This window comes from Geotrypetes seraphini, chromosome 9 (genome assembly GCF_902459505.1).
Source record: "Geotrypetes seraphini chromosome 9, aGeoSer1.1, whole genome shotgun sequence".
In the NCBI taxonomy this organism is placed as follows: domain Eukaryota; kingdom Metazoa; phylum Chordata; class Amphibia; order Gymnophiona; family Dermophiidae; genus Geotrypetes; species Geotrypetes seraphini.
In genome coordinates, this window is record NC_047092.1 from 104,324,910 (window position 1) to 104,352,395 (window position 27,486).

Genomic DNA, 27,486 nt, shown 5'->3' on the forward strand with positions numbered 1-27,486 from the left:
AAAACCCTCCCGGAAATGATGTGGCCAGAAAAAGAAGCGTCTTTATTTTAACAGTTTTTAGTTAAAAGACAGGGTTTAAGAGCTCATGGATAGAGCCGATCACAAAACAAAAGACATTCACAAAATCTTTCCTGTTTTTAAAACGGATCAGGAGCAGAAACAATTGAGAAAAGGTTGCATTTGCTTTTAACACACTTTCAGTAGGAATTCTGAGCTAATGGTTAATGGGCCAGCTCCCCTATTGTCATGGTAACAGCTGATAAGCCCCTTGCAGCCCCCTCCCCTGATAAAGCCAAGGGGGGGGGGAGAGGTGGAGGTGTGTTTAAACATGTCTGAACTTATCCCGGCCCCCTACTGTTGTCTTAACAATCTGAAAAAAAAACACAAAAGCAGCTGTCACCTAACAGGGCTCTGTTAAAAAGGCAGAGCTATGAAAGAATCTTTATTGAAGCAAATTTATTATGATCGATACGCGGCAAGAAGCTATGGAGGCATTAACCTCCATACCTCTACTTCAAGCGGCTAAAAAGAGTGATATAACAGTCCGGAGAAAAGATGTGGTGGATTGGGTCACCGGTCAAAACGCATACAATTTACACAGAATCCATTTTAAAAGAAATAAAACAATTGTGTCGGAAGTTGACAGACAGTGGCAAAAGTGACTTAGTCGACATGTCAGCCTTTGCCCGTTATAACAACGGTTACAAATACATCTTAACGGTAATAGATATCCTGTCAAAATATGCATGGGTCGTGAGTTTAAAAACAAAAACCAGTCACAAAGTTACCAAAGCCTTTGAAACAATATTTAATTTAGGGCGTACACCTGAAAAACTTCAAACAGACAAAGGTAAAGAATTTTTAAATAAGTCTCTGAAGAATTTATTAAAACAAAAAGGTGTTAGCCATTTTGTGACCCATAATGATGTTAAAGCAGCTGTAGTGGAAAGATTTAACAGGACTTTACAGCTCATTGTTTCATCCTTCTTGATAAAGTCAAGGGGGAGAGGGAGGAAGTGTGTTTAAACCTGTTCCGGCCCCCCTGGTGTTGTCATAATGAGGTATGTTAACATCAGAAATAAAAAGTCCTCACAGCTGTTAGCAATAGAAATAAAGGTTCTCAAGCCGTCAAACAAAATGACTGTCACGAAGGCTCATAGATTGAGTTACTTTCTTAAAGATCGTGATGTAGAAAAAAAGGGTTACCCAAAGACAGAAAAACTGTATGAATCAGACAAAGAAAACATGGACCCCTTTAACACGCAGGTAACTGAAAAAAGGCCTACCAAGAGGCCTCGTAACTTTCTTAAAGACTGTAATGTGGAGAAAGAGGGTTACCCACCGGCTGAAAAAACCGATTGACGCGATGGCAGACGGAGCATACACACGAATTAACAGATTCTAAAATACAAGAGTTTCCAGATGCTCATAAGCTATATGATTCGGACACAGAAAATGAAGATGTAGGCTATGAACTACCACAGGATAATACTTCAGATATTGAATTTTATGAAGCCGCCGCTGACACCGAAGCAACAGACATGTTGGAAAAGCCAGGATCTTCCACGGTAAGAGAGAGACACACGCGCACTTTTTATTACCAGGGGTCGTTGAAGGGTTTATGAAGCTGAATGTGTTCGTGTGTTTTAAAAAGGAAAATTTATTTCTGTATGTTTGTTTTTTTTGTAGGGAAGTGGCGGATCTTCACGATCACAGAAACCTGTGGACAAGGTGTACATACCGATGATAAATCTATCATGTTTGTGTTTTTTCTGCTTGTTTCAAAGACAACCAGCGGTGAATGAGCGTATACCTGAAGATTCTTGTGATTATGGTCTGTGGACCGGCATAGGCCTTTCCAAAACAACAACAGAACTTAAATCAGTTATAAAGGTAGCTGTATACTGCATTCTAAATAAATGTCTGCAAGGCGTGAAGGATGAAGATTGTGGAGCCTGCTTAATACGTGCTGGTGGGCAAAAACACCACGATTGCTTGATATGGGGACATAAGGAAATATGGCAGAAACTCAAAAAACTTGTGACATGCTATGCCTAGGACGTGTGGTAAATGTAGTCACTTTTGTAGGGTATAAAATGAAAATATTGATGCTTTGTAATGAAAGCATTAATATAATCATTGATTTAATCAGAGATATTAAGACCGCTATAAATGGGCCACGACTACTCATCTCTCAATTTCATGAGAGATGGTGAATATGTAGAGATTGTAAATGATTTAATCCTTGACACCGATTATAAATCATTCTTCAAAAGAAATGCTTTTTAAAACATGTTTTTTATTCTCAGGATTGTGGGAAATACAGTGTGTAACGGCATGTTTGTTTGTATAAAAGTTTAAACATTTTATTGTTGTAAAATAAAGATTTTTTTATAAATTAGAAAATGTGTGGTGTGTTTTAGAAATGGCTAGCCACATGTATTATCAGCCCAAACTAAAACAATAGAAGGTGTGACAGGTTATAAGGAACTAGGCTCTAGACACGTAGGGGTCATTTTGATATCTAAAATGACTAACCAAGACAAACATGCTCTAGCAGAGGCCTTAGACATACAATAAAGCCTTTGTGAATGGATAACATCTATAGAGGGGGTGTAAGTGTATAAAATAAGCTGTGAGAAGACCAGCAAGTGTTCTGATTTTTGTGGGTGTTACACCGGACCCCGGATACATCAACCGCTAACATGGTGAGTAAAGGGGCTTTTATTTTTGGTTTTAGGGATATCATTTTTTCTTTCTCTGAATCTATCATTGCATTTAAAAACAGGAACGGGGATCTGATGGTAGAAATAAACTATCTCTTACCAGAAAAAGACAACAGATATTAAACAGTAAGTGACAAATGTATTATCTGGCACATATGTTGGTTTTTAAAAACAGCATCTACAAAACATTCTTTTTTACGTTATGATTAGACCAAGAAACGGCTGGAGAGCCGACACCTTCTACATCGACAAGTTCTAACCAACAACCGGCTCCTTACCGGAAGCCAAAAGATAAACGAAATAGTAGGTATCCTGGTTTTGTAAGGAGACTAGGGTTAAAAGAAAATGTCATTACTTTTATAATGGTTGATCAAGAAAATATTAGGCAGTCAGGTCCTCAAGGGTGGGGAAAAAGTATTAACGGTTATGCTATGTTATAAATTGTAGATAGGGAAAATGTTAGAAAGTCGCAAGCAGATACCATGAACCTGACGGAAAAGTATAACAGGAAAAGATCGCATAGTAAAAGCTTCTTAGACGGGGAACCAGAGCCCAAAGGTGCTTACAGGAAACCAAAAGATAAACGAAATAGTAAGTATTCTGATTTTGTAAGGAGACTAGTGTAAAAGAAAATGTCATTACTTTTATAATGGTTGATGAAGAAAATGTTAAGCCCAGACAGATCCTCAAAGGGGAAAAAATATTAACGGTCATGCTATGTTATAAATTGTAGATCAAGAAAATGTTAGAAAGTCACAAGCAGATACCGTGAAGCCAACAGAAAAGTTTAACAGCACAGAAGCACAGCCGGACAGCACAGAAGGAGAATGTTATGAAGTTGTTAATTATTCTGATAGCAGCAAAGTGTCAGAGGATGGTTCAAATAAGGATGCATCAGGTCCTTCTGAAGATTCAGAACCAATCAGCTATGTCCAGTTTGTGAAAAGATGGGATCGTAAACTGGACAAGTTTCATGGTGTACTTTATTCAGAAGAATTTCATTTCATTAATGTAGACAGGATAACATCATTACGCCAAGGCATTCAACATATCCTGGACGATGTTAGCAACAGAGTATCGCCCGGTGACTGCGTACAAGTGCATCTACATTCGTCACTTTTTCACAACTCCTTGTTTTCTGGTAAATTAAATCCCGAATCGCTAGATGCTGATGATTTCTTAGACCAGGTTGCTAAACTCCTTCAAAGTCACAGAGAAATACAGGTCTGTGATTTATTCCATGTTGTTGTACTTGTAATAAGAAACAAGGGTGGTGGGAGTCGTAGGGTGTTAAAATCTATACTTTTTAGCCAGATTTTGCAGAAAAAAAGGATGTATTTAATAGATTTGAATAACCTGTGTTTTGCCGGTAGCCTTACAGCACTTATGTCCCTCGTAAAACTCACAGATGCTGAACTGTTAATAGGTGCTGAAAAGCTACATAGTGATTTGGGGTGGTCAGTACATAAAAATGTCATGCTCGATGATGTAGCAACCATAGAACAACATTTAAAGATAAATATAAGAGTTGTGTTTTATACAAACTCGTGGTGTTGCTTTAAAACATCAGATCAACCTGTTTATCCAAAAACGGTTTTCTTATTGGTACATGATGATCATTTCTACGGCATAACCGATGTCAAAAAATTCTACGGGGAGCGTAATTTCTATACTTTTTGCCATAAGCCCTATAGTCACGACCACTCCTGTACGTTATGGTGTCGTCTTTGTTCGACAGACGTGTTTGAACAATGACGGTATACAGCAGAGGTGTCCTAATTGCAAGATGTGTTGTCGCTCTAAAGACTGTTTAGATAGACATATGCAGCTGGTGCAGAAAAAAGAAGTGGAGTTTATCTAAAACACTGTGTCTGAAATGTGAGTTCTATGTGAATGAAAAACATAAATGTAAGGGTAGGATGTATAAGCTATGCCGTGAACCCTTAAGCGATGATGACATACACTTATGTTTTATGACACCCATCGATAAACTCAAAACATCTGAAAAGTATATTATTTACGATTGCGAATGTATGCAGGAAACGGGCTGGCACATTCCTAATTACATATATGCCGAGGACTTGTACGAAACAAGAAAATGGGAATTCAAGGGTCTTGAGTGTATTTTTGCTTTTATACAGGTTTTTTGTGACAAAAAATTTAAAGACTATACCTTCATAGCCCATAATGCCAAAGGCTATGACGGGTATTTTGTTCTTAGCCAACTGTTAAAGGAAAAGATGGACACAGATCTATTGGTTCAAGGTGGTAAGCTTTTACAAATCACAGTAGAACCTTTAGCTATTCGTTTCATAGACTCTCTAAATTTCCTACCTATGAAACTTAGCAAACTTCCAAAGGCCTTAGGTTTTCCAGGCTGTAAGGGTTATTTCCCGCATTTTTTTAATACTCAGGAAAATCAAAACTATGTGGGGTGTATGCCGGATATGGAGCATTATGGTGTGGGAAACATGATGCCTGAAGAAAAAGAGGAATTTTTAAAATGGTACAAGGATAACCAGCACAAGACGTTTGATTTGCAAAAAGAGCTGGCTTATTACTGTCAACAGGATGTGGCTATTTTGCGACAGGCATGTGTTCTCTACAGAGCAGAAATCATGAAAATGACACAGAAAGATGTGGTTGTAGAACATGAGGGTACTTCAGAAATTCTAATGAATTGTTTAGACCCTTTCCAATATATGGCCATGTTCAGATTTATGTTTTTAGAACCCAAGACCGTGGCGCTCATCCCCCCGGATAACTATCACAGACACAAAAAGAGATATTCATCCCCCTCTATTCAATGGTTGCTGTATCAAGAGGCTGCACAAAATATACAGATCATGCATGCTCTGAACGGGGGTGAAAGAAAGGTGGGGTCTTATTTTCTTGATGGTTACGCTGTCATTGATGGGGTAGAAACAGCTTTTGAATTTAATAGTTGCTTTTATCACGGCTGTCCGGTCTTTTATAATGATAAAGACCAGAATCCTGTAGCAGCCACGACCTATGGCTCTCTTTATTACAAAAAGCAGCTAAAGACAGCCTACCTGGAAAGCCTGGGCTTCAAGGTCGTAAGTCTGTGGGAGCATGAGTGGAAGCGGATGGTCAAAGAAAATGATAGGGGCTGTGCAGACTTCCTGGCTAGCGCTGCATTACCGCAACCCTTGGTTCCACGAGATGCCCTTTTTGGGGGTAGAACAAATGCTGTTTCTCTATACTACAAAACAGAACCTGGGGAAAAAATACACTATTCCGATTTTACCAGCCTATACCCATTTGTTAATAAAACAAAGGAATATCCAACAGGCCATCCGCAAATCATTTATGACAACTTTGGTCCACCCACAAATTACTTTGGTTTTATAAAAGCAAAAGTATATCCTCCAAGAAAGCTCTTTTTCCCGGTGTTACCCGTCAGGATGGGGAGTAAGCTTATGTTTCCTTTGTGCCGTACGTATGCCGACGCACGGCAACAGGAAAAGTGTGCCCATACGGATGAGGAGAGAGCTTTCGTGGGGACTTGGTGCACGGTGGAGATGGATATTGCCATTGCAAAAGATTATGTGGTTGTTGAAATCTATGAAATCTGGCATTTCGAGCAAAAATCTGACAGTCTCTTTTCTGAATACATCAAAATACACCTCCGTCAAAAACAAGAGGCTTCTGACTACCCCCGGTGGTGCAATGATACAGAAAAACAAAACATGTACATCTCTGATTTCTATAGAAAAGAAGGTGTACTTTTGCGGGCAGACCATATTCAGTTAAACCCTGCTAAACGCCAAATAGCAAAACTTTTCTTAAATTCTCTGTGGGGGAAATTTGGTCAAAGGACAAACCTGCCTACCGTTAGCATTGTCAGAGAGCCTGATGATCTCTTTAAATATCTGTTTTCCCCTGAATTTGAGGTTTCATCGTGTGACTTTTATCGATGATGAAACAACCTGCGTGTCTTGGAAGCACTCAAAAGACCGGACTACTTTGCCCGGTAACACTAATGTTTTCATAGCCTGTTTTACAACAGCCGATGCACGTTTAGAGTTGTACAAACTTCTAGACAATCTATAAGAACGTTGTCTGTACCACGATACAGATTCTGTGATATTTGTGAGTCGCAAGGGTGACTGGAACCCCCCTCTGGGCGATTATTTAGGGGAGCTCACCAGTGAGATACCTGCCGATGAATATATAACTGAGTATGTATCAGCGGGTCCTAAAACATACGGTTACAAACTGACAAGTGGAAAGACCTGTATGAAAGTGAAAGGGATAACGTTAAATGTAGAAAACAGCCAGAAAATCAATTTTACTAGTTTAAAAGATCTAGTTTTTGACTACAAACCGGGTGCAGAGGGTTTACCCCAGAAAAAGATAGGGGTGCGACAAACCGGTATTATAAGAAACAAAAAGAGGTGGGCTATAGAGACCGGTGTGATTAAAAAAACACAGCAAGTTGTGTATGACAAAAGAGTGAAGGAGGAGGATGGGTTCAGCACACAAGCACGGTGGATGCCCGCTGGTCGCACCCTTTCTCTTATATATTAGCAGGACCGTCCAATTCAGGCAAGAGCTTCTTTGTTAAAAAACTGTTAGAACACGCTGGCCGTGTATTGTCTGTCATACCTGACAATATTGTTTGGTGTTATAGTTGTTGGCAACCTTTGTATAAAGAAATGTTAAATAAATACCCTTTTATTACTTTTACGGACATTTTGCCTGATACTTTTAACGATGACCGAATGTTTCCAACCCATAAAGTAAACTTGGTTATTATATATGATCTAATGGATTCTGCCTGTAAAAGCGGCGAAATAGAGAATGCCTTTACTAAGTACGTACATCACAGAAACCTGAGCATCATATATATAGTTCAGAATGTTTTCTGCCAGGGTAAAACAAGCCGGACTATAACTTTAAACACCAAATACATGGTTCTCTTTAAGAATCCTAGAGATAAGTTACAGATAGCCATTCTGGCTAGGCAGATGTATCCTGGAAAATCACAATTCTTTTTAGAGGCCTTCGAGGATGCCACCAGAAAGCCGTACGGCTATCTCTGTGTGGACTTAAATACCACAACGCCTGAAGCTTACAGATTGAGAACGGATATTTTCCCGCCAGACTGGACAACGGTATATTGTATAAAACCACAATCAACACGTAAAAGGCTGTGAATACATAACCAGATCCCTTCATTACGCTGGGGCTTGTCTCAGGTAACATGTCTAGTCGTGTAAAGAGAAACCTGCCCCTTTTAAAACTTTTAGTCCAAGCCTCGCCGCAGCACAGAAAAGCCATCCTGAATACAGCCTCTGATGATTTGGTGGCTGCTATAGCTGAAATCGCTCTCAACACCCTAAAAGGTAACATCACGTTTTCATAAAACCAGATAAAGGTTTTAAAAGGGAAGCGTCACGCTATTAAAAGACTGTGTGATAAAAGATTAACCCTTAAGAAAAAAAAAGCAGTTGGTGAAACAATCGGGCGGATTTATAGGGCCCTTGTTAAGTTTTGCTATACCATTATAAAGGGTCTTCTGACAAACTGCTGATGCATCACGCTGAAAAAATGTACCTGGTCCCTAGTCAACAACTCGAGCCCTTGAGAAACCCCATAGACCAGGAAGAAAATATTAGAACCTCAACCATACTTAGGTTAGACGAGGAAATGAAAAACATACTGTAGAGCCCTGGTATGTCTGACCATGAAAAAGTTAAACGTTATTCAGAAGTGTTACAACGTTATCTTGTGTTGAACAGACAAAGGGATATGGAAAAAGAAAAGCTAAATGTGTATCTACAGGGACCGGTTGATGCTTCAACAATCCCCACTCCAGAAAATAGTATACCTCCCGACTCTGTGGTTCAAGAAGTGTTAAACAGCATCAATATGCGCTATAGGAAAAATGCCGAAGTCCTGCTTAACAAACTGTCAAAAAACAAAAGTGTTGCATCCTGAGAGGGAGATGGTACATTTGTATACCAAGGAACACCTATCAGTGGTTCTAACCTGCTCGACCTCGTTCGCAGTGTTACGCAGACCCATGCTCTTTCAGAGCAAAGAAGGCCCCTAGGCTGGGGGGAGTTCATGCAAACCTTAGCTCAATTAAACTAAACTAAACTAAACCTTAGGTTTGTATACCGCACCATCTCCATAGTCGTGGAGCTCGGCACGGTTTACAGGAATTGTAATGAGAAAGGAACTCCAAGGAAAGGGCTAGATGAAGATCGGAGGAAAGAAGGATGTTAGAGGGCTAGGATGTCAGATGAGGAGGGAGTGTTAGATTTTTGAGAAAAGCCAGGTTTTCAGATGTTTACGGAAGGGTTGGAGAGCACTCAGGTTCCGAAGAGGGGAGGTAAGGTTGTTCCAGAGCTCGGTGAATCTGAAGGGGAGGGAAGTCCCCAGTTTTCCTGGGAGGGAAATGCCTTTTAATGAGGGGAAGGATAATTTCAATTTTTGGGTAGGTCTTCCTCGGTTGTGGGTAACGCAGCCAACAGAGAGGTACTGTTACACCTCAAGGAGAGCCCAGCTATGAAGGTTCCTGAACTATATACAAAACCTGCCAAGACCAAAGAACTCCTTCCTCATAAAAGACATAAATTATTACCCAGTTACCGGTGGCTGAGTGTATAAAAACATATCTTCAATAAAATATTGTTTTTTAAAAATGAAAATAAAAGACTGCAGACATTTTGATTTTAAGGTTTACTTTTTTTATTTAGAAACAGCATGACATTCAAGGTAGGAAACACAGCCCTGGGGTGTATGAAACGGGTTTTGAAAAGGTCTACACAAGACTTGTTTTTTAATTTTTACAAATTTCAGTACCATTTCATCATTTTGCATTAAATCTTCAGAATACATTTCTAAAATATTTTCAAAAGGTTGCTCTTTACGGTGATGATGTAAAAAAAACACACAGTGATAGCCACAGGCCTCAGACAGCGCGTGCTGTAACTGTCTATTATGATATAATACGGCCTTACAGTGTTTATTGAAAAAGTTCATAATGCTGTTAGGAAAGAATAAACTATCCGGTGGTTGTCCGTAAGAATCAAAAAATTCTCCTGTCCCGTCCCCGGTCACATAGAGGGCCAACCAGTGTTCACCTGGTAGGTTGTGTGGGTGTGTGTTCACGACAATTCCCACAGGTTTCCTTGGTATTTCTAATCCTGTTAACCAGTCACTGGGCAGTACATCTAAAAAAGATTCTGCAACACAGGAGTCCTTCTTTAAAACACGGAAGATCTGTACGGTGTTCATGTTCAAGAATGGTCAAAAAGAACATTCCTTCTATGATTAACTTCTATCACGTTGTCGAAAACCCCATACACAGTGTTCACAGTGTGTGGTAAAGCTCTGGCAAAACGTATTTCAGCCCGCAGGTTACAGGTTTTGATCAGCGAGTAGTGGTCAGCGCACTCCTGGTCCGGCGATAGGTCAAAGGCTAGCAGCATATAACCGTCGCTTCATTTACCCTATTTCTGCTTACATGGTCAGAAAAGCGCATTTCCATCGCTTCATTTACCCTATTTCCGCCTACGTCATCAGAAAAGCGCATTTCCGGTAGGGGCAGGCACTCCCATTTCTGGTGATGTCATCAGAAAGCGTATTTCCGGGGTCAAACACGCCCCCATTTCCGGTGATGTAATCAAAAAGTGCATTTCCGGGGCAGGACATGAGGGGGTGGGGCAATGGGAGGGGGATGGGCGGGGCCACCACCATTCATTGCTATGGGAGGGACGGGGCATAGGTGGAGTGGGGCGGGGCTACCACCATTCATTCCTATGGGAGGGATGGGGCATGGGTGGGGAGTGGGGCGGGGCAATGGGCGGGGTGGGGTATGGGCGGGGCTTAACCCGGAACTGAATGCTGATTGGTCGATCCTTATCTCTGACAGCTGTCAATCATTTTGACATGAGGTGTACCCATTATACTACTGATGACACTAGTTTAAGCTCCTCCCACTGAACTGATATCATCAGTGAGGTAGTTAATGAGTCACCTGATTTATACAGAACCAAAAAATTCCGCGGCCATCTTTACATAGAAGGATCCTTAAGAAGGATATAACTCTGCTGGAAAGGGTGCAGAGGCGAGCAACGAAATTAGTTAGTGGAATGGAGAATTTGAGCTACAATGAACGACTTAGGAAACTGGGACTGTTCACCCTCGAAAAGAGAAGACTGCGAGGGGATATGATAGAGACTTTTAAATTATTAAAAGGTTTTGACAAAATAGATCAGGAAATATCATTACTAACATTTTCAGATGTGACACGGAGAAGAGGACATGGCCTGAAACTGAGTGGAGGCAGGTTCAGGACTAATGTCGGGAAGTTCTGTTTTGTACAGCGAGTGGTAGGCGCTTGGAATGCTCTCCCGGAGGAGGTTGTGATGAAGACTACTGTTCTGGGTTTCAAATGTAAGTTGGATGCATACCTTCATGCTAATCATATTGAGGGATACGGGAAATCCGGGTCTCCATAAAGGAGTACCTAAAGGGCCTCCGCGTGTGCGGATCACCGGACTAGATGGACCTAGGTCTGATCCGGAGAAGGCGTTTCTTATGTTCTTATGTAAGAACACATGTCGGGATGCTGTGGAGCAAAACAAAAGGGGTAATTTTACTTCTAAAACTAGAACTGCTAAGATATTGAGGGATTAGTTTAAAGTTTTAAAACAATGAAACTGATGCATTTACCAACTCTTGCCTCTTATTTGCAGGGGACCTGTTCTTGAAAAAGCCTTTGGGCGAAACTGGTTGAACCTTAAGGTCCTTCCCGAGGTTTAAAAAAAGAATGAAGAAATAGCTAAAGCTAAGTACAAAAGTTTTAAAGTTGTATAAGAAAAGTTTATCGATTTGCACAAAACATAGAGATAGAGCACAAGTACTTTAATGAAAACTAAGGTCTGATGATGAATAAAAGCCATAATTTGGCTGGTGGTTGGCTGGAATTGAAGACCATAGAGGTACTTAGAAAAGTATTATCTGAAAAAAGATCACTTAGAAATTAGGCACTTTGAAGTTTATTATATGCTGTTGTGGATTGATGGTGTATATTACATAGACAACGTCATAAACAACATTGGGCTATTTTAATACATCAATTTATTTATATCCAGTCATACCTTTCAATTCAAGATGGTTTACAACAAGAGAGGTTACATGAATGCAGCGAAGTTACATCATAAGCATGAAGTAGGAGTAAACAAACAGGCGTGTAACGTAATTATATATAACAGGAGGTAGAAGCATGCAAGTAGACATAGAGGAAATCGTCTAAGGAAGTTTAAACAAATTTTGTCAAATAAATGGGTTTTCAGTGATCTTCTGAATGATTGGTATGACGATGAGTTAAGGAGTAAGTCACTTACAGTATTTTTCCAGATTCCTGCTTGGAAGGATAGTGTCTTGTCAAGGAATCTTTTAAATTAGCATCCTTTGGGAGTCAAAAAGGTGAATAATAAAGTTCTATGTGAGAAGCAGTGTTTGTCTTGGAGAACAAAGTGTTTCAGAAGGTAGGTGGATGCTGTTTCCAATAGTGTTTTGAAACAGAGGCAACCAAATTTGAAAATTATTCTGGCCTCGACTGGTAGCCAGTGTAGTTTTTTGAAATATGGAGTGATGTGGTCAGATTTTTTCAGGTCAAAAATCAGTCATATGGCTGTGTTTTGGATTGTTCTCAATCTTTTGGTAGTTTTTTGTAGGATCCTAGGTAAATGATGATGCAGTAGTCCAAAGAGCTTGGCATACTGATTGTACTAATAGTCTAGACGATGCAAAGTCAAAGTATGGTTTTATCGTACATAGTTTCCATAGTAGGCAGAAGCATTTTTTTACTAAGATGTTGGTATGGGTGTCAAATGTCAGTTGCTGATCTAAGATCACTCCTAGGATTTTTATATAGTAGGGTTAATAGGAAATTTTCTCCCATGTAAGTTGATTGATGGTTCTTTGTATTTGTTCGTTGGGGTGGCCATGAATATTTTAGTTTTTTCAGGGTTTAGTTTTAGTTTGAATTTTTTTGTCCATTGTTCTACATGTCTATTCCTCTCTGTTTGTTCAGGTAATATATTGCTACTTGGTTGTCCATATGAACAAGAACCATCTGATTGAGGAAGCGTTATGAGGACATTCCAGATGGCTCACAATTTGAGGAGATTTATGTGATATGTTCTCTCCTATTGGGAAGCAAACCAAATTTCCATGAAGATAAAGCACAAAAGTCCAAAAAGTGGAAGAAAATGAAAAACGACGATGGATGATATCTTCTGGGCAACCTTTATTGTTACAAAAATATATGTTTTTCAACTCTCAAAAAAACAAAAAAATGAAAGTATACCATACCTGGTTAGTTTTCCTTTTCTTCCACTTTTTGAATTTTTGTGCTTTCCTGTTTGGACCAGGAACCCTTTTAGTTTAAGGAGCTCATCTCAACATTTGCACAATCATGGAAGTGACAAGAATCTTCTGATGTTGAGGGGATTGAAAGAGAAGTCCCGAAGTAAGATTGTGTGGTACCATCCACCACTGCAGAGAGTGGTGGAGCGCCTGCATAACTTGGACATGGTCTGTAAGAGCCCCTGTGGCTTGCGGTCACTGAGAGGAGACAGTCTACTGAGGTACTCAAAATGGAGCTGAGCTAGTGGTGTGACAGACAGTTGGATCTTATGTTATTGACAGTGGATGTGCTCAATGATATCATCATTGAGCTTAATGGTGAGTTGAAGAGCCATTTAGAAGATTTGAAACAAACAAAAAGTCCAGATGGAACTTTACCAACAGGAGATCCGCAGACAAAAGATTGTGAAATTTTGATGCGATGAAGCTGATTATACCAAGGGTTATGTGAATCCTTTGATGGATGCTTAAACTCATTAATCCTCTTTCTTAGGTTCTGAGAATATGGGGAAAAAAAAGTTCTTAATTTTTTACTATACTTTTATAATTACTTTTAAACTTTCTTACCCTCCATTTGTATTTTCCTTGTATGTATTCTTTACTATACTTATTGTAATTCTCTCTACTTCCCTTATGTATTGGTACATCAGGTCCGTTTATGTTGGTTGTAGTTAATAATTAAGACCCCTTTTTTAATTGTAAATTGCTTTGAATTAATGATATTGCGATACATCAAAATTTTAATAAAACTTGAAAACTTGAATAGAGCTGTTAAGAATAACAAGAGGATTATGTTTATTAACACCTCTAGCAACTCTTCTGTAGATAAACTGACTGCTTCCTCATTGACGAGTAATACTGCCTCTTCATTAAATTCCCTAGCGGAATCTTTTTATGAATTCCAACGGGGGCAGAAACAACTGTGCGGGCGCCCTTGGGACTAACAAAGCCACGAGGTTGCAAGCCCAACAAGAATCAGTGACAACAGTTTTCAACCTATCTTCTCATTCCTCACTAAATTATACTGCGCTGTAGGCACAAATGACAATCCCAATTGGGATTGTCATTTGTGCCTACATCGCAGTATAATTCTTATAATACCCATGCTCATATTCAAAAATTTTCCGGATCCTTAAATTTAAGATTGCATTTTGGTCATCAGGATTCTGTGAGTTTGGAAGAAAGGGAACAGTTATTTATGGATTTGCACCATATTCCCTCTCTTTGGTCCCCTCCCGAGCCTAGTAAGGGGAAGGGAGACTAGTCATCCCCCTCATTGCACCTAGAACAGCATTTTGAATTTCTTATTTAAAGAAAAATCTAGTTGAGGTGTTGCTTTATCTCCTGAGATACAATATGCTATGAGGGTAATAATAAAAAAAAAAAAAGTCTAAAAAGTGTCCTAAATGGCTACTTGGACGATCAAAAACCCTGATCGTCCAAGTACCCATAACCAAAGCTGGTTTTTAGACGTATCTAAAAACATCTTAGGCCTTTCCCCTGCCACTAAACGCACAGAGAGAAAAGAGGTGTGTTTAGAGGAGGGGACAGGGCGGGCAGTGGGCGGGAGGTGCGCCGACCTACACCTAGGCGTACAACAGGTATAACTAAAACATTAACAGGTTGCCTAGTAGGTACTTAGACCTTTTTGACTTAGACATAGTCAAACCAGGTCTAAGTGCCGAAAAAGAGGCCGCTGAGCTGATAGCCGCTGGCGCCATCAGTTCAGCGGCCCGGCAACCTACCCACTGCAAGCATCGCGGCAGGAGAGATGCCTCATCTCCCCTACCGCGATGCCATCACTCCTCTACTGCCACGACCCGCATCTCTCCTGCCACGATCCATCACCCCCCCTCCCTCGTGATTAACATTGGGCCAGGAGGGAGCCCAAGCCCTCATGGCCCCGGCGACCACCACCCCCCGCGACTGGCTTGGGCCAGGAGGGAGCCCATGCCCTCCTGGCCCCGGCGACCACACCCCCGTGACTCATTCGGGCCAGGAGGGAGCCCAAGCCCTCCTGGCCCCGGCGACCACACCCCCGTGACTCATTCGGGCCAGGAGGGAGCCCAAGCCCTCCTGGCCCCGGCGACCCCCTACCCCCACCCCCCACTACAATACGGGCAGGAGAGATCCCAGGCCCTCTGCCCTTGATGGAACCCCCCTTCCCCCAACGACCCGTGACCCCCCGGCTGACCCCACGATCCCCCCACCCCCACCCCCGTACCTTTTTTCCAGTTGGCCGGACAGATGGGAGCCAAACCCGCCTGTCCGGCAGGCAGCCACCGGCAGAATGGGGCCGGATTGGCCCAGCCGTCCCAAAGGCCCGCCCACAGGCCCAATCAGGCCCTCCTGCCTGGATGGTTGTGGGAGGAGGGATTCTGTAACCGGTGTTGTTTTTTGACAGACACCGGTTACAGAATCCAGCTTTTAGGCGAAGGACTGGCTCCTCCTTCGCCTAAAAGCTCTTCTGTTGGACATTTGTGGCTTAGGCGTTTTTTTGTTTCATTATGGCTGAAAAGTATAGACGTGGTGTGGGTGTACTTTTAGACGTAGTGGTGTTTGGGCGTTTAGGCAGAGGAAGGCCATAATCAAAACAAGGACGTTTGTTTTGGTTATGGACACTTTCCCTGCTTCTGCGTTGAATGTTTAAGGACTTAGGCCAAAAGGGGACTTAGACGCTTTTATTTATTATGCCCCTCCACGTTCTTAGACATATTTAGAACCAATTTATGTTCACTCAACCATTCTTCTATTCCCCGCCCCCTTCTTCCTCGAGTCAGCCATCTTCTCTTCAGCCCTTTAAAGGCCTTGTTTCTGCTGCTGTCTGCATTTCCAAACACAGTGAGGGAAAGGGAGACCAGTCATCCCCCTCACTGCACCTAGAACAGCATTTTGAATTTCTTCGGTGGATAGAGTTGCTTATTTAGAGGCAGGTTTTCATCAGCTGGCTGAGGTGGATACTTATCAATTCATAGAGAATGACCCTACATCTCATTTTCAGAAACAGGTATTTGAAATGTTGTTTCACGCAAACCAAAGTGGTTTGATTTCATCTAAAGAATTCAAATACCTGTATTGTAAGCACCCCAGTATTCCATTTATTTGCTTTTTACCTAAAATCTATAAAACCATTATAAATCCCCCTGGCAGTCCCATCGTTTCTTGTTGTGAATCTCTTTTTGAGCCCTTATCTCAATATATTGATTATTTTTTTGCAACCTTCTGTTCAAGCCATTCTGTCCTATGTACGTGACTCTGGGGATTTGTTACAGAAACTTAACACCATAAGTATTTCTAAGGAGTTTCAGGGAGAAATTTTTTTAGTCATCCCAAATATGACTGCGCTGTATAGCAGCATACCTCAAAGAGAAGCCGTGAAGGTGATTAAAAAATATTTAAGCAATTCTGTGCTTATTGGTGATAAATTAGAATTGCTAATGCCCATGGCTCAGTTTGTAATCTGTAAAAATTACTTTTCTTTTGAGAAACGATTTTTTTATTCAGGTTAAAGGTGTGGTGATGGGGGCCATTGTGGCTCCCTCAGTCACTCGCTTGTACAAGGTGGAATTTGAAAGTAAATACATTTATCCGTCTGCCTATATATCTAGTATTTTGATCTGGAAGCGTATTATCGATGATATTTTTTTGATCTGGCATGTATCCTTGCGTGATTTAAAGGAATTTATTAATTTGACTGTGATTACTCATCTCAAGTTTTCTGAATCGATAGACGCTAGCCAGATCAATTTTCAGGGTCAGTTTGAGACCACTATATATAGGAAGACCACTGATAGCTTCGATGGTATGGTATTTCTATCACCCACAGCAATTTAGAGATAGCATAACAATAGGTTAGATGTTACGTTTGAAAAGATTGTGCTCCTCTCCCATTGACTTAAAAAATCAAGCTAATAATTCTGGGTAAGAAAGGTTAAAAAAAAATACAGATCACTACATTCTCTTGAATTAAATGAAATTTCACCTTTCTTTCTTTAAGTTCCCTCTGGATTTTAAGAAGGCCCCATTAATGGATCAGGCAGAAACATCGAATCAGGTGCTACATGAGGTGTTAGATGAAATAGCACCATTAAAGGTAGGAAAACCAAACATAAAAAATAATAAATGGTTTCATGAGGGTTTGCTGTTACTTAGGAGGCAGTTAAGGAGGACAGAAAGAGTTTGGAAAAAGAGAAGAACAAGTTCAGCTAGGGGGCATTGTAAGAATATTCAGAATATTTATAATAGGTAAATAAAGAATAAGATGTAGAATATTCATCATTAAATCTGACTCCTTTTTTGTCTCCATTGTCCAGCGGTCCCACTTCCTCCCGCGCCGGTTGTTTCCCTTTAACATATCTGAAGAACGATTTGAAATTCCTTCCTTCCCCAGCCAGTCTCTCTTCGTATTCTCTCTTCGCTCTCCTAACCACTCGATGACATTCTTTTTGGTGTTTCCTGTGCTCTTTCCCATTTTCCTCGGTTTTGTCCTTTTTCCACTTCCGGAACGATTTTTTCTTGTCCTCTATTGCTTTCTTCACTTCCTTGGTTATCCACACCGGGTCCTTTGTTTGATTCTTTTTGCACCCTTTTCTAAATCTGGGGACATACAGATTTTGTGCTTCTTGTACCATGTCCTTGAATTAAGAATGAATAGGCTCCTATAGTAGCGCATTGGCTAGAGAAAGGGCATACAATTACTGAGCTAAGATGGCAGATTATAGATCAAATTAAAGTTGGGTGAGAGGGTGGGGATGTTAATAGACTTCTAAATTATAGAGAGCAAAAATGGATCTATGAATTGAACTCCGTGAGCCCAAGTGGGTTGAATGCCAAACTTGAATGGATGACGTTGGTATGAACGTGGGAGTGGTTTGTGAAGGAGGTTTGGTGATTGGATGAATTTTGGATGAGTGTATTTAAAGGAAGAAAAAAAGACGCCACTGCCATGTTTAACTTACACGAAGATAGTGGTGTGATGGTGTAAATGGTGAGAGACTTTTTGGAAGGCTTTCCTTAATTTATATAGATAAGTTTGATAGCTTTTAATATAATTATTGAAGGCTCTAGTATGCACTATGGGGCTCATAATAAAAATAAACAACATCTAAAAAGAGGCCTAAATGGGTACTTGGACGATCAAAAATCCTGATCGTCCAAGTACCCATAATCAAAGCTGGTTTTAGACATATCTAAAACCAGCTTAGGCCTATCCCCTGCCTCTAAACACATAGAGCGAAAAGAGGCATTTCTAGAGGAGGGGAAAGGGCGGGAGGTGGGCCGACCTACACCTAGGCGTACAGCAGATATAACCAAACCTTTTCACAGGTTACCTAGTCGGCACTTATATGTTTTGACTTAGACCCAATTCAAAACAGGTATAAGTGACGAAAAAGGGGCCGCTGAGCTGATGGCGGCAGACGCGATCAGCTCAGTGGCCCGGCAACCTACCCACCCCCACCGCAACCATCGGGGCAGAAGAGATGCCTCATCTCCCCTGCCGCAATAACGATACCACCAAGTGCCGCCAAACACAACACTTGGGATTGCTAAAGCGGCAGGAGAGATAATCCATCTCTCCTGCAGCGATCCACCCCTCCCCCCGATACGATCGGGCCAGGAGAAAGCTTAAGCCCTCCTGACCCGCTGACAACAATAGGGGCAAGAGGGAGCCCAAGCCCTCTTGCCCCGCGGCACCCCGAACCTTCCCCGAATTGATGGGGCAAGAGGGAGCCCAAACCCTCATGCCCCACGGTACCCCGAACCTTCCCCGACTACGATCGGAGCAAGAGGGAGTCCAAGCCCTTTTGCCCCGTGGCACCCTGAACTTTCCCTGACTATGATCAGGGCAAGAGGGAGTCCAAGCCCTCTTGCCCCGGCGATCCTCAAACCTTTCCCCACCGATAACAATCGGGCCAGGAGGGAGCCCAAACCCTCTTGGCCACACGACCCCCCTACAAGATCGGGCAGGAGGGAGCCCAACCCCTCCTGCCCAGGCTAACCCCCTATCCTCCACCCCCACTAAAATATGGGCAGGAGGGATCCCAGGCCCTCCTGCCCTCGACGCACCCCCTCCCACGCTTGCCCCCCGATCCCCTGATCGGCCCCCCCTGCCAACCCATGAGACCCCCCCTGCCGACCCCTCGATCCCCCCGTACCTTACAATTGTTGGCCGGACAGACGGTACCAAGCCCGTTTGTCCGGCAGACCAGCCATCCCTTGAATGGCTGGCCTTAGGGCCTGATTGGCCCAGGTGGCTCAAACCCTGCCCACAGGTGGGGCCTGAGGCAACTGGGCCAAACAGAATAGGCCCAGTAGCCTTAGGCCTCTCCTGTGGGTGGGGTCTTAGGCACATGGCCGGGTTTGGGGGGGCGAACGTGGGAGGAGGGTGAGTCGAGGGCATGAGGGGTTGGGCTCCCTCCTGCCCGATCTTGTAGGGGGGGTCATATGGCCAGGAGGGCTTGGGCTCCCTCTTTCCTCATCAAGTTTCTCGATCTGGTGATAAATCAGGTCCAAGTCCACTTCTACTGTGGTGATGCTGTCCTGTACGACTCCCTTGAACACTTTCACTGTGTCAGGTATTGTTGCGGTGTCTTCCTTTGTAAAGACAGACGCAAAGAAGGAATTCAGTCTGTCTGCAATTTGTTTGTCATCCTTGACTCACCCTTTACCTCCCAGGTCGTCAAGCGGTCCCACCGCTTCCCGTGCAGGTATTTTCCCTTTTACGTATCTAAAAAAGGGCTTAAAATTTTTGGCCTCTTGCACTATTTTCTCCTTGTAGACCTTTTTAGCAACCCTCACCGCCTTGTGACATTTTTTCTGATCATCTCTATGTTTGTTCCAAGCTTCGGATGTTTTCGTGCGTTTCCATGTCTTAAAGGAGTCCTTCTTTTCATTTATGGCTTCCTTCACCTCTTTGGTAAGCCACGCCGGCTCTCTTTTGCCTTTGGTTTTCTTCACTTTGGACATCCGCGGAATGTAGAGGCTTTGTGCTTCTGTGATAGTATTTTTCAGTAGGGACCATGCCTGTTCCACCATTGTGACTTTGCCCATCTTTTGCTTGATCCGTTTTTTCACCATGGCTCTCATGCTGTCATATCTTCCCTTTTTAAAGTTTAAAGTCGTAGTTAAGGTTTTGGTACCTTTCCCTTTCCCGACATCAAGTTTGAAGTTGATCACGTTGTGATCGCTCGTCCCCAGCAGGACCGTGACTTCTACTTCCTTTGCCGGACCCGTAATGTCATTTAGGACCAAGTCCAAGGTGATGTTTCCTCTCGTCGGCTCTCTTACCATCTGTTCCAGGAAGCAGTCCCCTAACACTTCCAGGAACTTTGCCTCCTTGCCACAGTTGGAGGTTCCCAGGTCCCAGTCTATCCCCGGGAAATTGAAATCCCCCAAGATTATGACATTACCTGTCTTACATTCTTGTTTAATTTCCTCCATCATTTCCGAGTCTGTCTCCTCTCTCTGTCCTGGCGGTCAATAGTAAAGGCCAATCTTTATGTCAGCATCATTGTGTCTGGGAATCCTGATCCAGAGGGATTCCAGCTTCTCTTTCTCTTCCGCCATAGTCTCTCTCATGGATTCTAATCCTTCCCAAACATATAGGGCAACACCTCCACCTTTCTGCCCCACTCTATCTTTTCTGTACAGTTTGTATCCCTGTAGTACTGTGTCTCATTTGTTTTCGTCATTCCATCATGTTTCTGTTATGACAATGATTTCCAGTTTGTCGTTTTTTGCTATTGCTTCTAACTCTCCCTCTTCATTTAATGTCCCTTAATTTTTGTAATTCTTAATGGAGTAAAAAAATCAATTCACTTGTACTCATTCTATACCACTCAGGATTTTGTAGACTTCAATCATATCTCCTCTCAGCCGTCTCTTTTCCACACTTAAGAGTCCTAACCTCTTTAGTCTTTTCTCATACAAGAGGAGTTCCATCCCCTTTATCTTCTTAGTCGCTCTTCTTTGAACCTTTTCTAATTCTGCTATATATATTTTTAGATACAATGACCGAAACAGAATGTAATACTCAAGGTGAGGTCACACCAAGGAGCAATATAGAGGTATTATAATATTCTTATTTACCATCCCTTTTGTAATAATTCCTAGTATCTTGTTTGCTTTTTTGGCCACCGCCACATATTGAGCGGTTTTCAGTATACTGTCTATGATGACACTTAGATATTTTTTTTGGGTGCTGACCTCTAAGGTGGGCTTTAAGAGATCTCTTTTGCAGAGACAAACAGAGATTGCAGTGTATGTTCCAGTGCTCAGGACTCAAACACTGAACACACGAGTTATGGGGGGTCAAAGCCTGATATGATTCTGCTGCACTGAGCATGCTTCTTAAATCCACTCAGCATCCTCTTTGACATGGAGGGAAAATGGCCGACACAAGGTCAAAAGGCTTAGTGGCCCAGGGAGTTTGCATACTTGACTACCCAAAAACCACTGTTGTTCCCTGTCCACAAAAAAAGCCTCAGGGACCCAGAAAACTGGAAAAATCAGAAATGATACAAAAAGACAAAAGAAGGAAGGAAAATATAAAGAAAATAAAGGAAAATACCCATAAGGGAAGGTACCAAAAATATCAAAAAGTTTGGCACACTGAGGAGAGATTGATAGCATAACCTCTCTTTGCGGAAAACTTGAGGCAGATTGTCCCTTGCTTGAGTGTCGGGCGGAAAGGCACCCGTGCATGCACCAGGCTTTGTGAAGGATGTCACTCACAGATGAGAATATTATGCCTGCTTGTTCTTGGAGAAAGGTAATTTTTAGCATCTCTTTTTATGCAACCACTTCTCCTAACCTCCACTTGATGTAAAGCATTTATGCCTAATGTATTCCCCAACCTCCTACTTGTCATGTTTGTCTGTTGAGCTCTTCTAAGAATGGGCCATGTCTTGAATGTTCTAATGTACAACACTGTGTATGTCTAGCAGCACTGTAGTGAATATTTTCAGATTTGAAAAACACATTAGAATTTTTTCTTTGAAACTTGTAACCTGGAAACTCCAAAAGATTAGTAAAGTTTCAAGAATGTTTATTAAATCTTTACCAGAAGCAAAAAGGAAATGCACTAGACTTCTACTTACCTTCTTTGTAGTATTCTGCTAACACTGGCACCAAGCCACATGCTCCTGCAGTATACAGGTAACCCCCATCTACGGTCATTGCATCTGCTTCCCTTTTCTGCAATGACATTATAATGTGTGAAGGACAATTCTACTATCAATGCTCATATTTCAGTCTACCTACCCAATTGCCACCTCATCTCCATAACAACATTCAGCCTTCCAATTTATTCCTGACTTGAAGGTAATCTTGTACTTTTAAAGCTTCCAACAGTACTTGAATAATCTTTATCTTTTATCCTTTTTCCTTTTCTAAATACAATTTTTCTTTTCAGTTTTATCTGGGATTCTGAAGCTGAAAAAAGCATGTAGATTCACTAAGGGCCCAGGATAATTGCAAAGGAAAATTAGATTTAGAAAAAGGAAACAGTAAAGGGTTTTGGAGGGTAGGGAAAGCAATATGCTCCAAGGCCTTCACTGGAATGACCCTCAACATTAAAATATACAAAAATGCAAATCCACACTAAGTGGCATCTTTATTTTTTTAAATCTTTATTAATTTTCAAAACTAATACAAAGTGCCAGGAATTATACAGACATTAATAGTCAATGTAAGCACTTAAATTCCATCAATAACAATACAGAAGAAAAAGCACAGTTACTTACCGTAACAGGTGTTATCCAGGGACAGTAGGCAGCTATTCTTACATATGGGTGAGGTCATCGACGGAGCCCGGATGCGGAAGCCTCGCAAGCAGACTTGCTTGTAGAAACTAGAAGTTTCAAGTCAGCTGCACCGCAGGGCGCATCTCCTCAGTTCAGATAGCTAGCAGAGAAGCCAACCAGGGGAGGTTAGCTTGGAGGTCACCCATATGTGAGAATAGCTGCCTGCTGTCCCTGGATAACACCTGTTACGGTAAGTAACTGTGCTTTATCCCAGGACAAGCAGGCAGCCTATTTTCACATATGGGTGACCTCCAAGCTAACCAGAATGGGATGGTGGGAGCGTTGGCAAATTAGGAGAATAAATTTTGTAATACTCTCTGGCCAAAATGGCCATCCCGTCTGGAGAAAACACCCAGACAATAGTGAGAAGTGAAAGTATGAACTGAGGACCAAGTAGCAGCTTTGCAAATTTACTCAATAGGTGTAGATCTGAGAAAAGCTACTGAAGCTGCCATGGCTCTGACTTTATGGGCTGTGACTCTATTCTGTAGGTGCAATCCAGCCTGGGCATAGCAGAATGAGATACAAGCAGCCATCCAGTTGGAGAAGGTACGCTTAGAGATTGGATGTCCCAAATTGTTTGGATCAAAGGAGACAAAAAGTTGCGGAGCAGTTCTGTATGGTTTGGTGCATTCCAAATAGATGGCCAAAGCACTTTTACAGTCCAGAGTATGAAGAACTGATTCTCCAGGATGAGAATGAGGCTTTGGAAAGAACACTGGAAGAACAATGGATTGGTTGAGATGAAATTCTGAAACCACTTTAGGGAGGAATTTAGGATGAGAATGGAGGACCACCTTGTCATGATGGAACACAGTGAAAGGTGGATCAGCAACTAAAGCTTGCAGCTCACTGACTCTTAGAGCAGTAGTGAGGGCAATGAGAAACACCACTTTCCAAGTGAGATACTTCAGATGAGCTGTAGATATTGGTTCAAATGGAGGCTTCATCATTTGAGCAAGAACAACATTGAGGTCCCAAACCACTGGAGGCAGTTTGAGAGGAGCTTTGACATTGAAAAGTCCTTTCATGTATTTGGAAACCACCGGATCAGCATAGAGGGGTTTCCCTTCTATAGGCTGATGGAAAGTAGCAATTACACTGAGATGGACTCAGATAGATGTAGACTTGAGCCCAGAGGTGGATAAGTGCAAAAGATAATCCAGAACAGAAGATAAGGAGGAATTCCTAGGCTCCTTATCATGAGAAATGCACCACGTAGAAAATCTAGTCCATTTTTGGTGGTAGCATTGCCTAGTGTCTCTTACAGGTTGAGAAAACTGAAGATGAGTTATGTTGAGAAGTACCAAGCTGTCAGGTGTAGAAACTGCAGATAGGCATGAAGCAGAGATCCCTGACTTTGTGTAAGCAGAGATGGAAAAACTGGTAGAAGATATGGCTCCCTGCTGCTGAGTTGAAGTAGAAGGGAGTACCAAAGTTGTCTCAGCCACCGAGGAGCAAGCAGAATCATGGCATGAGTGTTCTTCAACATGACAAGAGTCTTGAGAATGAGAGGGAATTGAGGGGATGCATACAGGAAGAGATTTGTCCATTCTAGTAAGAAAGCATCTGCCTCGAGGCGAAGAGGAGAATATATCCTGGAACAGAACTGAGGCAGTTTATAGTTGTGGGGAGCTACAAAGAGATCTATCTGAGGTGTTCCCCATTTTGAAAAGATGTGATGAAGAGGCGAGGAATGGAGTGTCCATTCATGAGGTTGCAGAGGACGACTAAAGTCGTCCGCCTAGCAATTGTTCGCCCCTTGAATGTAGACAGCTTTGAGGAAGGTGTTGTGATGGATCGCCCAGTTCCAAACCTTCAGAGCTTCTTGACAAAGGGAGGAAGATCCCGTCCCTCCCTGTTTGTTGACATAGTACATGGCAACTTGGTTGTCCGTCCGAATGAGCACTACCTGGTCGTGAAGAAGATGTTGAAAAGCTTTGAGAGCATTGAAGATCGCTCTGAGTTCCAACAGATTGATGTGACACTGACGATCCGTAGTGGTCCAGTGGCCTTGAGTACGGAGACCATCGAGATGAGTGCCCCAAGCGTAGGTTGAGGAATCTGTTGTGAGTACCTTCTGATGAGGGGGCGTTTGAAACAGTAAGCCTCTGGAGAGATTGAAAGAGAGCATCCACCAGCGAAGAGACTGTCTCAAGGAAGGAATGACAGTAATATGTCGAGAAAGTTGGTCGAGAAAGTGGTCCACTGAGATGCCAGGGTCCACTGAGGAATGCGTAGGTGAAGTCTGGCAAAAGGAGTCACGCGTACTGTGGAGGCCAAGTGACCTAATAGTACCATCATGTGTCTCGCTGAGATTGAAGAGCGGGAAGACACTTCCAGACGTTGTTGCGGAAGGAATTCTCTGAGGTGAATAGTGTCAAGAACAGCTCCGATGAATTGTAGATTCTGAGAGGGCTGAAGTTGTGTTTTAGGAAAGTTGATTTTGAATCCCAAACTTTGTAGGAACCACGTAGTCTGTTGGGTCGCTACAATAACCCCCTGAGATGTTGAATCTTTGATAAGTCAGTCGTCGAGGTAGGGAAACACCTGAAGACCATGGTTCCTTAGAGTTGCTGCTACCACTACTAGGCATTTGGTGAACACTCTGGGAGATGAAGCCAGGCCAAAGGGCAGCACTCTGTATTGGTAATGCAGATTCCCCACCCGATATCTGAGGTACTGATGGGAGGCCAGATGAATGGGAATATGAGTATAGGCCTCCTTAGTTGTTCTGATCCAGAAGAAGATAAAGGGACGCCAGGGACAACATTCAAAATTTTTCTTTGACTAAAAATTTGTTGAGAGCCCTGAGATCCAGGATGGGTCGCAGATCGCCTGTCTTCTTCAGAACAAGGAAGTAATGGGAGTAAAGCCCCCTATTCTGCTGTCCCAAAGGAACTGGTTTGATGGCATGGAGACGAAGCAGAGCTTGAGCTTCCTGAAGAAGAAGGGCGGTCTGGGATGGACTGGAAGGATACTCTCTTGGAGGAAGCTCTGGTGGAACCTGAGTGAAATGAGAGTATCCTTCCCTGATGATTGACAGCACCCAGAGGTTAGATGTAATTGTCTCCCATTGGTGATAAAAATGATGGAGACGACCTCCAATGGGGGAAGAGAGGACAGAGACAGAATGATGGAGGTTATGCTCTGTTTTAAACAGTCAAAAAGGCTGCGCAGCCTTAGGTGCAGCAGAAGGTTGAGATTTCTGTTTCTTCTGATTCTGCTGTTTCTTAGGAGGCGGACGAGTGTAAGGAGCCGATCTCAGAGCAAAACGCCTCTGGAAAATTGGAGAGGTCGTGCAGGCTTAGCAGGAGCTGGCTTAGGTTTTGGTCTGACAATAGAAGCAAAGGATGTTTCATGTTCAGACAATTTCTTAGTGGCCGCCTCGATAGATTCATCAAAGAGGTCATTGCCTGTACAAGGAATATTAGCCAAGCTGTCCTAAAGATTAGGGTCCATGTCAGTGGTGCGAAGCCAGGCTAAGCGACGCATTGCTACAGAATAAGCAGTCACCCTGGTGGACAACTCAAAGGCATCATAAGAAGACTGGAGAAGATGTAGCTATGACTTCTTGAAACTCGAAGTGCTTCTGAGTAACTAAATAGCTGAGAAATTTTGGAAGAAGATCAATGAGGAACTTGAAATAAGTGACAAAATGAAAATTATAATTGAGGACTTTGGAGGACATCATGGCATTTTGGTAAAGGTGACGTCCAAACTTGTCCATGGTTTTCCCTTCCAGGAAGAATAGTAGCATAAACTCTGGAAGGATGGGATCTCTTCAAAGAGGACTCCACAAGCAGAGACTGATGAGACAACTGCGAATTCTCAAATCCCTTGCAATGTAGTTTTATACCTGGAGTCCAACTTGCCTGGAACAGCAGGAATTGCATAAGGGGTCTCCAGGCATCGTGTAAAAGTGTAAGACAGAAGCTTATGAAGGGGAAGCTTAAGTGACTCTGCAGGTTGAGGAAGATGCATGACTTCGAGGTACTCCTTAGAGTATTTAGAACCAGCATCTAACTGAAGATCCAAGTCAGCAGTCATCTGACGAAGAAGAGAAAGATAGCTGATCCGCCAATGCCTTGCCTTGAGAGGGACTCGAGGACCTCGAGGCAGCCTGGGTCGAAGATGAAGCTTCGGCAGGAAAATAGGCATCAAAAGAATAAGGAGACTTGGACAAAGCAAGAGAAGCCGCTGAGTCCTCGAGGTCTGGAAGCGGGGATCTTGATCGAGTCGGAGGTCTAGTAGAGCTGGCAGGTGATGATCGAGGCTTAATCGAAGAAGGACACTCCTTAGAAGAAAAGCTATTTCTGCAGGTATGCCTCAAGGTAGGTCTCGATCAACGTCGAGAATGGTGCCTGGAAGCAGGTCTCAAGGATCGAGGAGACTTGGCTTCGGAGATGGAAGCAGATGTTGCCACCAAGGAATGGATGGGGCTAGAAGCTGTAGATCGAAGCTCAGGAGGCTTGGAGGAGGAATCTCGATGCACTCCCAAAGACTGCTCCTTGTATGGAGTGTGAAGATTCCTGTCGAGGCACTTG

General features: G+C 42.5%; 1 protein-coding gene across 1 annotated transcript in view; it reads right to left on the reverse strand.

The window, feature by feature from the left end:
- TF (transferrin) overlaps positions 1 to 27,486 on the reverse strand; it is a 587,202-nt gene that overhangs the window by 288,287 nt on the left and 271,429 nt on the right. The window contains exon 10 of the mRNA XM_033958374.1: positions 22,235 to 22,331. Within this exon, the coding sequence (XP_033814265.1) occupies positions 22,235 to 22,331 (97 nt within the window). The remainder of the gene's footprint in view (positions 1 to 22,234; positions 22,332 to 27,486) is intronic.